Raw genomic sequence first — 13,248 nt, forward strand, 5'->3', positions numbered from 1 at the left:
TACTTTCCAGCAAAATACACCCAACATTGTATTCAAAAGGCCAACATTACTGTGAGCAAAATTAAGTCGACTTAACGACTAACAAATGCACGACTCGAGACACAACTTGTTTACGTTCTACAACGCAAAGGCAAGGAACAAATGTGCGCAGTGTCACAAATCTCCAGAGCATCCAGGACTCAAACATGCATAGACCAAAGGAATACGTTGCAATGTTGAGCACAAGAACATATTCAAAATTATTTCAGATATACACTCAAAGCTAAAACATGAGTTGTCGGTGGAAGCTATTCAAAAGATTCATATAAACCATCGAATAAAGACAATCAACATTAGATGAAGAATGTATATGACTAAAAGGCAGAACTAAGACCAACCTCCAGAGGAGAGTCTGGTTCATCCAGGATGCTCTTTTCACTCTGTATCCGCTGCATGGTTCCTGTAGAGCTGGGGTCCATGATCAGCACGTTCTGACTACCAGCTATGCCGAACTTACAGTCACTCTTTCTGGAGTCAGTCGTCCTGCACACTTCGTAATTGTACACGTGCGGTAGAGTCCCTGTGGCCATAGTGTCTGAGTACCGTGGTGGATAATATGGAATCACAGGCAGATTGGAGTGATACATGACGCGAGACTGTCTCCATCTGTAGATTTTCACTGAGATAATAACCACCAAACACGTGATGAAGAGAAAGGACACTACAGCCAAAGCAAGCACTAAATAAAAGGTCAGGTTATCATTGTACTCCTTGTCGTGGGTAAAGTCAGTGAACTCTGACAGCACTTCAGGGAAGCTGTCCGCCACCGCCACGTTCACAATGACTGTAGCTGAACGAGAAGGCTGCCCGTTGTCCTCCACTATAACAGTCAGTCTTTGTTTCACAGCATCTTTATCACTCACTTGGCGGATAGTTCTGATTTCTCCATTCTGTAAGCCCACTTCAAACAGCGCCCTGTCTGTGGCTTTCTGCAGTTTATACGACAGCCAGGCATTCTGTCCAGAGTCCACATCAACAGCCACCACTTTAGTCACCAGATAGCCCACATCTGCTGCACGAGGAACCATCTCAGCCACCACTGAGCCTCCAGTCTGGACTGGATACAGGACCTGAGGGGGGTTGTCGTTCTGGTCCTGGATCACCATTTTCACTGTCACGTTGCTACTGAGGGGAGGGGAGCCCCCATCCTGCGCCTTTACGCGAAACTGGAAGTCTTTGATCTGCTCGTAGTCAAAAGAGCGCACTGCATGAATGACTCCACTATCAGCACTAACGGACACATATGAGGAGACTGCCACTCCGTTCACAGAGGAGTCCTCCAGGATGTAAGAAACACGGGCATTCTGGTTCCAGTCAGCGTCTCTGGCTTTCACTGTGAATACAGAGAGGCCTGGTGTGTTGTTTTCTACAATGTAGGCCTCATATGAGCTCCTCTCAAAGACAGGCGCGTTGTCATTCACATCAGAGATCTGTAAGGTGAGAGTGACGCTGCTGGAGAGGGAGGGCACTCCCTCATCAGAGCAGGTAACTGTGATGTTATACTGAGAGGCTCTCTCTCTGTCTAAGTCACTGTCCGTTACTAAAGTAAAGAAGTTATTTGATGTTGACTTTATTGCAAAATTTATATTTTCATTTAAAACACAATTAACTTTACCGTTTTCATTAGAATCTCGATCCTGGACGTTCATCATTGTCAGGACTGTGCCTGGATTGACATCTTCATTTATACTAGACGACGTCGACATAATATTAATTGTTGGTGGGTTGTCATTTGTGTCCAGGACTTCAATTATAACTTTACATACATCTGAGTTACCACCTTCATCTGATGCCTGAACATCTACCTCATAATGCCGAAATTTTTCATAATCTAGTTTTCCAACTAACGTGAACACGCCTGTTTCTATGCCAACATCGAATAAGTCTGATGCGCCATCAGGGACGTGAGAAATTGAATATTGAACGTGACCGTGCGGACCCTCATCAGCATCAGACGCGCTGATCGTGGTTAGAACGGTTCCTTTCACCGAGTTCTCTTTTACATTAGCCTTATACTCTGCTTGAGCACAGACAGGGGAATTATCATTAGCGTCTAAAACGTTGATTCCAATTTTTATAGTTCCAGATAACTGCGGGTCACCACCATCTGCAGCTGTCAATACTAAAGACAACCGCTCCGTTTTCTCTCGGTCCAGAGGCCTCTTTAACACCATTTCAACATTCCTACTGCTGCCTATTCTATATGGATTCAAAGTGAAGGCGTCACTTGAACTCAGAGAATAGCCCTGAAGGCCATTTACACCAACGTCGACGTCAATAGCCTTTTCTAGGACAAATTTCGATCCAATTTGAGACATCTCACTGATGTCAAATTTCATTTCACTGTTTTTAAAACCGGGGGCGTTATCGTTAATGTCTTTAATTTCGACAGTGACGCTGTAAAACTGCATTGGATTCTCCAAAATGATTTGAAAATCCAGGGCACAGGGCGTCGTCTGTCCACAGAGCGCTTCTCTGTCTATCCTCTCTTTGATTAAAAGGACACCCCTCTCTTTATTCAGCTCGATGTATTCCGTACCTTCTCCGGTATAAACACGGGCTTTTCCTGATTTCAGTCGTTTCACATCCAAACCCAAATCTTGTGCAATGTTACCGACTAAAGATCCTTTCGCCATCTCTTCAGGAATAGAGTAGCTGATCTGTCCGAAGACAGAGCCGAGAGAAGCAAACGCCATGAACATTAACAGTGGTCCTACTTGCAGTTCCATTGTTCTATCCGACATGCTCCCGTCCACAGAATAAAATGTCTTTAAAAAAAAACCTTATCCAGCACAGGCGGCGTAGATTAAAATATATATGATGAATAATCCACAATCCCAAGATTATTTGGTTACTATCTCCGTGTTCGATCAGCCCCTTCTCTCGAAATGTGCCCTTAAATCTTTCTCCTTCTCCGTAACATTTTAAATAGGATGAGGGAGGTACAGCTGCAATGAGCTCTGAAACCTCAGCAAACTGGTCAACAGCGTCCCTGTGAGTTGAATTCACTGAACTACACCCAATAATGTTTTTTTGTGGATTGTTATATGGTAAAGAAAAAAATTGTTCATAAACCAAGTTCTTAAATTAATGACAACTTGCTGTGCTGAGTGATATATTTATCTCTCTCTCTCTCTCTCTCTCTCTCTCTCTCTCACTCACACTCACACTCACACTCACACTCACACTCACACTCACACACACACACACACACACACACACACACACACACACACACACACACACACACACACACACACACACACACACACACACACTCTCTCACTCTCTCTCTCTCTCACTCACTCTCTCTCTCACAGACAGACAGACAGACAGACAGACAGACAGACAGACAGACAGACAGACACACACACACACAGACACACACACACACACACACACACACACACACACACACACACACACACACACACACGTAATAAAAGCTAACAACACTGACACAGACTGCAAAAGGGAAGGTTGCGCTCAGCCGACTCAGTTCTGCGCTGTCCATGGTACTGAAAGGCACTGACGAGGGGAAAAAAGGCAGGCCCTTTCTCGAAGTAAGTTTAAATCCTTGTTTGTGACGGATTAAGTGCGGAAACTTGAGAAAGCAAAAAGGAATAATAAAGTCTAGCACACAACAATCTCCCCGGATAATGAGTTCATTGATGACTAGTGTGTGAGTGACATGACGTCACTGAAGAGGTGCGCTTGTTCTGTACACCATTAAAGCTGCAACAACGTATAACGACGACAAATGATCCTACTAACATATCATGCAGGCTTTAGCGATGAAACTTTTCTTGACTGCTTGTTCTAAATTACCCACTCAATGGGATGTCAACGAAATGTGGAAAAAAGACTTAGGCATACCAAAGCAAGCACAAAAGCACAAGATAATATTTCCCTAAAGTATCAAATGTACATTGTTGGAAAGGTAGATGCTCGGATCTGCAAAATGTGTATTGTAACTGACGTGAAATCGTTTGTAGAGTCAATAGAGTTCATTTCAGCGACAGCTTATTTATATAAATTAATACAACTATAATGAAAAACAACACTAGATTAAAACTCCATTTAACACAAAATGCAAGACTTTAACCAACCTCAAGAGGAGAGTCTGGTTCGTCCAGGATGCTCTTCTCACTCTGTATCCGCTGCATGGTTCCTGTAGAGCTGGGGTCCATTATCAGCACGTTCTGACTACCAGCTATGCCGAACTTACAGTCACTCCTTCTGGAGTCAGTCGTCCTGCACACCTCGTAATTGTACACGTGTGGGAGGGTCCCTGTGGCCATAGTGTCTGAGTAACGTGGTGGATAATATGGAATCACAGGCAGATTGGAGTGATACATGACCCGAGACTGTCTCCATCTGTAGATTTTCACTGATATAATAACCACCAAACACGTGATGAAGAGGAAGGACACAACAGCAAGAGCCAGCACTAAGTAAAAAGTCAGGTTGTCATTGTATTCCTTGTCGTGGGTAAAGTCAGTGAACTCTGACAGCACTTCAGGGAAGCTGTCCGCCACCGCCACGTTCACAATGACTGTAGCTGAACGAGACGGCTGCCCGTTGTCCTCCACTATAACAGTCAGTCTTTGTTTCACAGCATCTTTATCACTCACTTGGCGGATAGTTCTGATTTCTCCATTCTGTAAGCCCACTTCAAACAGCGCCCTGTCTGTGGCTTTCTGCAGTTTATACGACAGCCAGGCATTCTGTCCAGAGTCCACATCAACAGCCACCACTTTAGTCACCAGATAGCCCACATCTGCTGCACGAGGAACCATCTCAGCCACCACTGAGCCTCCAGTCTGGACCGGGTACAGGACCTGAGGGGGGTTGTCGTTCTGGTCCTGGATCACTATTTTCAATGACACGTTGCTACTGAGTGGAGGGGAGCCTCCATCCTGCGCTCTGACGGTGAATTCTAGCTGCTTGATTTGTTCATAGTCAAAAGAGCGCACTGCGTGTAGGACCCCAGTTTCAGAGTTTATAGAAACGTAAGAAGAAACTGGGCTACCACTAACCCGTGTGTCCTCCAGAAAGTAGGAAATTCGGGCGTTTTGATTCCAGTCAGAATCTCGTGCGCTAATGCTGAATATTGAAATTCCAGCGATATTATTTTCAAAGATTGATGCAGAATAACTCGGTTTAGTAAAGAGGGGAGCATTATCGTTTACATCAGACATTCTTAGGTGTAAAGTTGTTTTTGTGGAAAGCGGGGGTGATCCTGAATCAGTTGCAGTTATGGTTATGTTGTAATCAGGATTTGTTTCACGATCAAAGGGAGCATCTGACAGTAAATTGTAGTAATTTGTTAAGGACGACTGGATTTTGAAAGGAAGACGAGAATCCATTGAGCATGTTATTAGACCGTTTCTTTCTGAGTCTGCATCTTTTACATTAAAAACAGCTATGGTGGTACCCGGAGGGACATCCTCTAAAATCAGGCTGGAGAAAGACATAATATTGATAACTGGAGAATTATCATTTATGTCAATGACGTCAATAACAACTTTGGTTGACTCACTGAGGCCGCCCTGGTCTTTAGCGATCACTCTTAATTCAAATTTTTTGTCTTTTTCGAAATCAATATTACCCGCAACAGTTATTTTACCAGATAACCCGTCTATTTCAAATAATTCACGAGACTTCCCATATAGATTGGAAAAATAATATGTTACTAACCCATTAGACCCACTATCTGCGTCTGAAGCATTCACGGTCGTAATATATGTTCCTACTGGTGCATTTTCTGTTACAGTAGCAGTGTACAATGACTGATTAAATACGGGACGGTTATCATTGACATCAATAACAGTAATATCTATATTCACTGTACCAGATCGCTGCGGTGTTCCTCCGTCAACTGCAATCAGCTTCAGAGTGAGGCGTGGAATCAACTCTCTGTCTAATGGCTTCTGTAAAATCATGACAGCGAGTTTAATTCCATCGGCGTTGGACTGTTGCTTTAACACGAAATTATCATTCGGAGATAAAACATAATTTTGCAGGCTGTGAATACCTGCGTCCGGGTCATAGGCACTTTCTAAGTCGAAATGCGATCCTACTGTTGCAGATTCACTAATTTCTAGATTAATTTCATTGTTTTTAAATGTTGGTGCGTGGTCATTCACATCTAATATTTCTATAGTCACTCGGTGCAGTTCAATTGGATTTTCAAGAATGATTTCGAAGCTAAAGCTGCACGGTGTCACGTCTCCGCAAAGCTCCTCTCTGTCGATTCTCTCATTCACAACGAGAATCCCTTTGTCCGTCTTCAGCTCGGTATACTGGTTATTTTCTCCTGTCACGATACGGGCCCGACCAGAACGGAGCCGTTTCAGATCCAAACCAAGATCTTGAGCAACATTACCAACAAGAGAGCCTTTCTTCATCTCCTCTGGGATCGAATAACGGATCTGGCCGCTGATGGTGGAAATCATAGAGACAAGAATGAACAATTGCCATGAACGTGTCTCAAACAACAGCCATGTTCCGCACCCGCACTGGCGTATCCCCATGGCGTTGGAATACAAATCCTTATAAAAACGGAAAACCAAGTCCCACGGCTACAAAGAAAAGCGAATTATATTCCAGGTAAACTGTGATGCATTAATTTGAAACAAAGTCGCTGATGACTGTATACCCAAACTGCTCGTTTGAAGCGTATAGATTTCCATCGAGTGCCTCCTCGTATGAAAACTGTTTTCCTCCCACCTCTTTCTCTCCTCTGTCCCAGCAAGAACACTAGCCTCTGTTTTACTGATCAACAGCGTCCCTTAGAGTTTAAACTGAGGAAGAGCCAGGCAAAGTGCAATACTGATGAAAACCAACTATTTTCCGTTCAATCTAAGGTGTTAACAATGTCGAGAGAACAATATAACCCACTATTCCTAAAAAAAATATAGAATAAATGAACATAGGAAGCACAATAAACTTACACTCACATGATTAAATGCACACATAGTCAACAACTTTCAACGATTTTGACATACAATTCTCAGTGTGTGAAACTACCCAGCACTGCAGCTCTGTCTCCAGGCTACAAGCCTGAATGAAAATGGTTTTATCATCAAATATTAAATACTTCCTTCAGATAGAGAAAGTCAGACCAAAAAATAACAGCCAGCAATGTGGAACATTAAGGTCATGATCGTAAAAATTTTAGGAGAGTAAGTAAAAGAAGAGTGTATTACCCCCTAATTATGCATCATGTTGCCATAAAAAAATATCAGTTCTCTTTAGCATCAAAAGAAGAAAATAATTAGAAAAAAAATTAATAAAATGGCAGTACAGTCCTTACACCTGTCAGTGAATGTTGGTCACCTTTTTTGTTTAGTTAAGTTGTGAACATGAAAACAATGAGTGATGGTAATGCAATCGCTGTCCCTGGTACTGAAAATGGAAGCTCATTGCGAGACGGTCCCCTGTCAACGACAATAAGCATAAAAGCAAAACCACGACAAATAGTAAGGTTTAATTCTTAAACTAACCTCAAGAGGAGAGTCTGGTTCATCCAGGATGCTCTTCTCACTCTGTATCCGCTGCATGGTCCCTGTAGAGTTGGGGTCCATTATCAGCACGTTCTGACTACCAGCTATGCCGAACTTACAGTCACTCCTTCTGGAGTCAGTCGTCCTGCACACCTCGTAATTGTACACGTGTGGGAGGGTCCCTGTGCCCATAGTGTCTGAGTAACGTGGTGGATAATATGGAATCACAGGCAGATTGGAGTGATACAGGACCCGAGACTGTCTCCATCTGTAGATTTTCACTGATATGATAACCACCAAACACGTGATGAAGAGGAAGGACACCACAGCCAAAGCCAGCACTAAGTAAAAAGTCAGGTTGTCATTGTACTCCTTGTCGTGGGTAAAGTCAGTGAACTCTGACAGCACCTCAGGGAAGCTGTCCGCCACCGCCACGTTCACAACGACTGTAGCTGAACGAGACGGCTGCCCGTTGTCCTCCACTATAACAGTCAGTCTTTGTTTCACAGCATCTTTATCACTCACTTGGCGGATAGTTCTAATTTCTCCATTCTGTAAGCCCACTTCAAACAGCGCCCTGTCTGTGGCTTTCTGCAGTTTATACGACAGCCAGGCATTCTGTCCAGAGTCCACATCAACAGCCACCACTTTAGTCACCAGATAACCCACATCTGCTGCACGAGGCACCATCTCAGCTACCACTGAGCCTCCAGTCTGGACCGGGTACAGGACCTGAGGGGGGTTGTCGTTCTGGTCCTGGATCACTATTTTCACTGTGACGTTGCTGCTGAGAGGAGGGGAGCCTCCATCCTGCGCTTTAACTACCAGTTCAATGTGTTTAATTTGTTCATAGTCGAAATAGCGCACTGCATGAATAGCTCCAGTTTCGGTGTTTATAGAGACATAAGAGGAAGTTGGGCTACCATTAATCTGTGTCTCTTCGAGAAAGTACGAAATTCTTGCATTCTGATTCCAGTCGGCATCTTGTGCTCTGACAGAAAATATGGACGATCCTGGAGAATTGTTCTCTGTGACATGAGAGACATAGCTACTTTTTTCAAATACCGGGGCATTGTCATTCACATCAGAGATTTTCAGACGCATTATTGTTGTACTTGATAAAGATGGCGATCCGGAATCTGTGGCCCTCACTGTTATGTTATATTCCGGAACAACTTCCCTGTCAAAGACTGAGTCTGTTACTAATGCATAGTAATTAGTTAAAGTTGATTTGATCTCAAACGGGAGGCTGTTGTCTGTCGTGCAAATAATTTGCCCATTTTGCTCTGAGTCTAAGTCAATCACATTAATTATCGCTACAGTTGTACCGGGGGCAGAATCCTCCGGCACAGGGCTGGAGAATGACATAACATTTATGACAGGTGCATTATCATTCACGTCGACAATTTCAATAAGCACCTTACTTGAATCTGTAAGACCTCCTTGATCCGTAGCCTCAATCATAATCTCATATTTCTTATCTTTTTCAAAGTCCACTTGCCCTAAGACTGTAACAGTTCCGGTCATTTCATCTAAATGAAAAATGTCAGACAGCTGCTCTTTCATGTTCGAAAATCTGTAAGTGACGAGGCCGTTTGATCCGCTGTCAGCATCGCTTGCATTCACTGTCGTGATATAAGTGCCCTTTAATGCATTTTCTGGGACCGTAGCCCTATAAAGAGACTGGTTAAAAATGGGTGGATTATCATTTGCGTCGAGAACAGTAATATCTATATTTACTGTACCAGATCTTTGCGGGTTTCCACCGTCGACAGCGATGAGCTTTAATGATAATCTTGGCTCGCTCTCTCTGTCTAAAGATTTTTGTAGGATCATCTCCGCATATTTTCGGCCATCTGGACTCGAATGCTGCTTCAAACCAAATATATCGTTGGTAGTAAGGATATATTTCTGGAGACCGTTACTGCCAACATCTGCGTCTTCAGCACTGGGTAACAAAAAGCGTGATCCCAGTGTGGCAGATTCGCTGATTTCAAATTTAATTTCCTCCTTTCTAAATGTAGGAGAGTTGTCATTAATATCGGTGATTTCTACTGTTACTCTGTGCAACTCCATAGGATTTTCTAAAATCACCTCAAAGCTGAAGCTGCACGGGGTGGCGTCTCCACAAAGCTGCTCTCGGTCGATCCTCTCATTCACGACTAAAACGCCTTTGTCTGTTTTCAGCTCGGTGTACTGGATGCTTTGCCGAGTCACGATACGGGCACGGCCAGAGCGAAGCCTTTGTACATCCAAACCAAGGTCTTGAGCTACGTTTCCAATAAGAGAACCCCTTTTCAGCTCCTCCGGAATTGTATACCTGATCTGGCCAGATACGATGTGACTGAAGGACGAAAGGAACAGCACGAACGGCCATATTGACCTGCTACACAAACGCCTCTCTCCGCAAAAAGGAAATTTTCCAAACGCCATTTCACCCATAAAAAATGTGACACCGACAGTCTGTTAGAGAAAATCCACTGTGAACACAAACAAACTTGCATTTAAAAAATCCTTTGAGTACTAAATCCTTCTTCTGGGTGAATATATTGTCGTATTCCTGATGGCAAACCTCACACTAAGCCTTATCCTCCTTCTCCTCAGCTGAAGCAGGGAAATGAGAGCTCTGCCTCCTCTCAATCAACTCTCAACACTTGTTTCACTGACCAACAGCGTCCCTTACTGTCCAAAGCCTGAATACCATGAGTACAACCAGAAATAAGAAAAAATATTACATTGGTGCAGAAGAGCTTGAATCATAGACCAGAGCTGCAACAATGTATTACTTATATGAGACAGCAAACCAAAACTACGTTTGGTTTAATGAAAAAAAATTGATAAATAAACAACATGTTAACCAAAATAATCATATGTCTGTAAAAAATAAGAAAATAACCTCTATTCTCCTTTTGATTTGAAATGAGTTGCATACCTAATATTATGTTTTATATGTAGGCTATAAGAATAATTTTACGAAAAAAACATATATACAAATAATTTCTTAAATGTTCAGTTTTCTGTTAATGGTCAAATAAGTAGCAGTAAATGAAGGACTTTTAAACACTAGAGGGTGGAGCTGTCCACGATAGAGGTTCTGAAACGCCAACTATATATTTTGAAGGACCAAGGAGACCACAGTGTAATAGAACATGATCATTTTCTCAAAGGCCTCACCTCCAAAGGAGAGTCTGGTTCATCCAGGATGCTCTTCTCACTCTGTATCCGCTGCATGGTCCCTGTAGAGCTGGGGTCCATTATCAGCACGTTCTGACTCCCAGCTATGCCGAACTTACAGTCACTCCTTCTGGAGTCAGTCGTCCTGCACACCTCGTAATTGTACACGTGTGGCAGAGTCCCTGTGCCCATAGTGTCTGAGTAACGTGGTGGATAATATGGAATCACAGGAAGATTGGAGTGATACGTGACGCGAGACTGTCTCCATCTGTAGATTTTCACTGATATGATAACCACCAAACACGTGATGAAGAGGAAGGACACTACAGCCAGAGCCAGCACTAAGTAAAAAGTCAGGTTATCATTGTATTCCTTGTCGTGGGTAAAGTCAGTGAACTCTGACAGCACTTCAGGGAAGCTGTCCGCCACCGCCACGTTCACAATGACTGTAGCTGAACGAGACGGCTGCCCGTTGTCCTCCACTATAACAGTCAGTCTTTGTTTCACAGCATCTTTATCACTCACTTGGCGGATAGTTCTGATTTCTCCATTCTGTAAGCCCACTTCAAACAGCGCCCTGTCTGTGGCTTTCTGCAGTTTATACGACAACCAGGCATTCTGTCCAGAGTCCACATCAACAGCCACCACTTTAGACACCAGATAGCCCACATCTGCTGCACGAGGAACCATCTCAGCCACCACTGAGCCTCCAGTCTGGACCGGGTACAGAACCTGAGGGGGGTTGTCGTTCTGGTCTTGAATATTTATTTTAACTGTGGTGTTGCTGCTTAGAGGAGGGGAGCCTCCATCTTGCGCTTTGACAAATATATTTATAGTTTTTATTTGCTCAAAATCAAATGATCGAATCGCCTGTATAACTCCGTCTCCTGCGTTAACGGATATATAGGTTGATATGGGGTTACCATTCAAATGACTTTCAATAAGCAGATAAGACACACGAGCGTTTGGGCCGGAGTCCAAGTCGTGCGCTTTCACAGAGAACACAGACAATCCTGGTGAGTTATTCTCCATGATATTAGCCTCATAATAACTCTGTTCAAACACGGGAGCATTATCATTGACGTCAGATATTCGGAGTGTTATTGTCTTGTTAGTTGACAGTGGTGGGCTCCCTTCATCTACGGCTGTGAAAGTGATGTTGTATTCAGGATCACGTTCCCTGTCAAGGACGCCGTTTGTTACCAGAGTGTAATAATTCTTTAGAGATGAGTGGATTGCAAACGGGATATTGCCATTAATTGAGCAGTCTACTCTGCCATTTTTGCCGGAATCTAGATCTTTCACGTTGATGATTGCCACAGTAGTCTCACTGGGAGAATCCTCTGCAATAGCATTGGAAAACGAGGTCAGTGTTATTACAGGGGGGTTGTCATTTACATCCGTAACCTCAATTATTACTTTAGTTGATGTACTTTGTCCGCCTTGGTCTTTCGCCTGCACACCAATCTCAACTATTTTATTTTCTTCATAATCGATGGCACCGTTTACAGTTAAATCTCCGCTGTTTTCATCTAGATTAAATAGTTCAGCTACATTACCTGACATACGATTAAAGTGATATGTAACATGGCCATTCATTCCTTCATCTGCATCCGTTGCGCTCACGCTCAGCACTAAAGTTCCCTTTGGAACATTTTCTTTGACGGTCGCCTTAAATAATGATTGCGTAAAAACCGGAGCATTGTCATTAGTGTCTCGCACAGTTACATGTATTTTCAGTGTCCCTGTTCGTTGTGGCTCACCGCCGTCCACAGCAGTCAATGTGAGGAGCAGCTTCTTCTCTTTCTCGCGGTCTAAAGCATTAGAAAGATACAGCTGAGCATATTTGTGACCATTTGGGCTTGACATGACTTTGATATTGAAATGCGTTGTTGGGTGTAATATATAGCCGTGTAAGGCGTTAATGCCAACGTCAGGGTCTGTAGCACTCTCCTGTAATATTTCTGTCCCTGGGAGAGCAGATTCTACTATTTCGACATGCACTTCTTTCTCGTGAAACACAGGGGCATTATCATTAACATCCAACACTTCCACTACGACGCTATGTAATTGCATTGGATTCATCATTATCATTTCAAAATTCAGGCTACAGGGCGATGTCTGCCCGCAGAGCTGCTCTCTGTCTATCCTTTCCCCCACCACAAGATTCCCTTTGTCTATATCCAGTCTTATATACTCGCTGCTATCGCTGCTAACAATCCGGGCACCGCCTGATACCAGTCTTGTAGCGTCGATGCCTAAATCTTCAGCTACATTTCCCACAAAGGAGCCCTTTCTCATCTCCTCTAGAACGGAGTAACGTATCTGACAGACAGCAACGTCAAAGAAAAAAACAAGGATGAAGGCCCTTACTTGCCTTTTTATCGTGGTTTTACTGCTGATTAAAGACATATTCCCGAAGCAATCCACTCAACTCCACAAAACATATGGCGGAAAAAATGGCATATAACCAGGTAAAATCCTGAAGTTGAAGTCGGTTTAATCCAAAATGAAACAACGAATACAC

At 43.3% G+C, this 13,248-nt stretch overlaps 4 protein-coding genes across 5 annotated transcripts in view; all 4 read right to left on the bottom strand.

The window, feature by feature from the left end:
• Nucleotides 1-13,248, bottom strand: part of LOC117818002 (protocadherin gamma-C5-like) — a 163,265-nt gene that overhangs the window by 111,002 nt on the left and 39,015 nt on the right. The window lies entirely within an intron of this gene.
• LOC117818011 (protocadherin gamma-A2-like) lies at nucleotides 229-2,783 on the bottom strand. Its single transcript, XM_034690866.1, has one exon. The coding sequence runs from the start codon at nucleotides 2,781-2,783 to the stop codon at nucleotides 354-356; it is 2,430 nt and encodes an 809-aa protein (XP_034546757.1). The 3' UTR covers nucleotides 229-353.
• On the bottom strand, nucleotides 4,140-9,980 carry LOC117817525 (protocadherin gamma-B5-like). The gene is made up of 5 exons (XM_034690265.1): nucleotides 9,293-9,980; nucleotides 7,548-8,413; nucleotides 6,562-6,623; nucleotides 6,189-6,480; nucleotides 4,140-4,904 (listed from the first exon to the last, which is right to left on the bottom strand). Exons 1-5 carry the CDS (start codon nucleotides 9,978-9,980, stop codon nucleotides 4,140-4,142), a joined length of 2,673 nt encoding a protein of 890 aa, XP_034546156.1.
• Nucleotides 10,701-13,133, bottom strand: LOC117817526 (protocadherin gamma-A5-like). Its single transcript, XM_034690266.1, has one exon. The coding sequence runs from the start codon at nucleotides 13,131-13,133 to the stop codon at nucleotides 10,701-10,703; it is 2,433 nt and encodes an 810-aa protein (XP_034546157.1).

Source organism: Notolabrus celidotus, chromosome 8 (genome assembly GCF_009762535.1).
Source record: "Notolabrus celidotus isolate fNotCel1 chromosome 8, fNotCel1.pri, whole genome shotgun sequence".
Taxonomy (NCBI): Eukaryota; Metazoa; Chordata; class Actinopteri; order Labriformes; family Labridae; genus Notolabrus; species Notolabrus celidotus.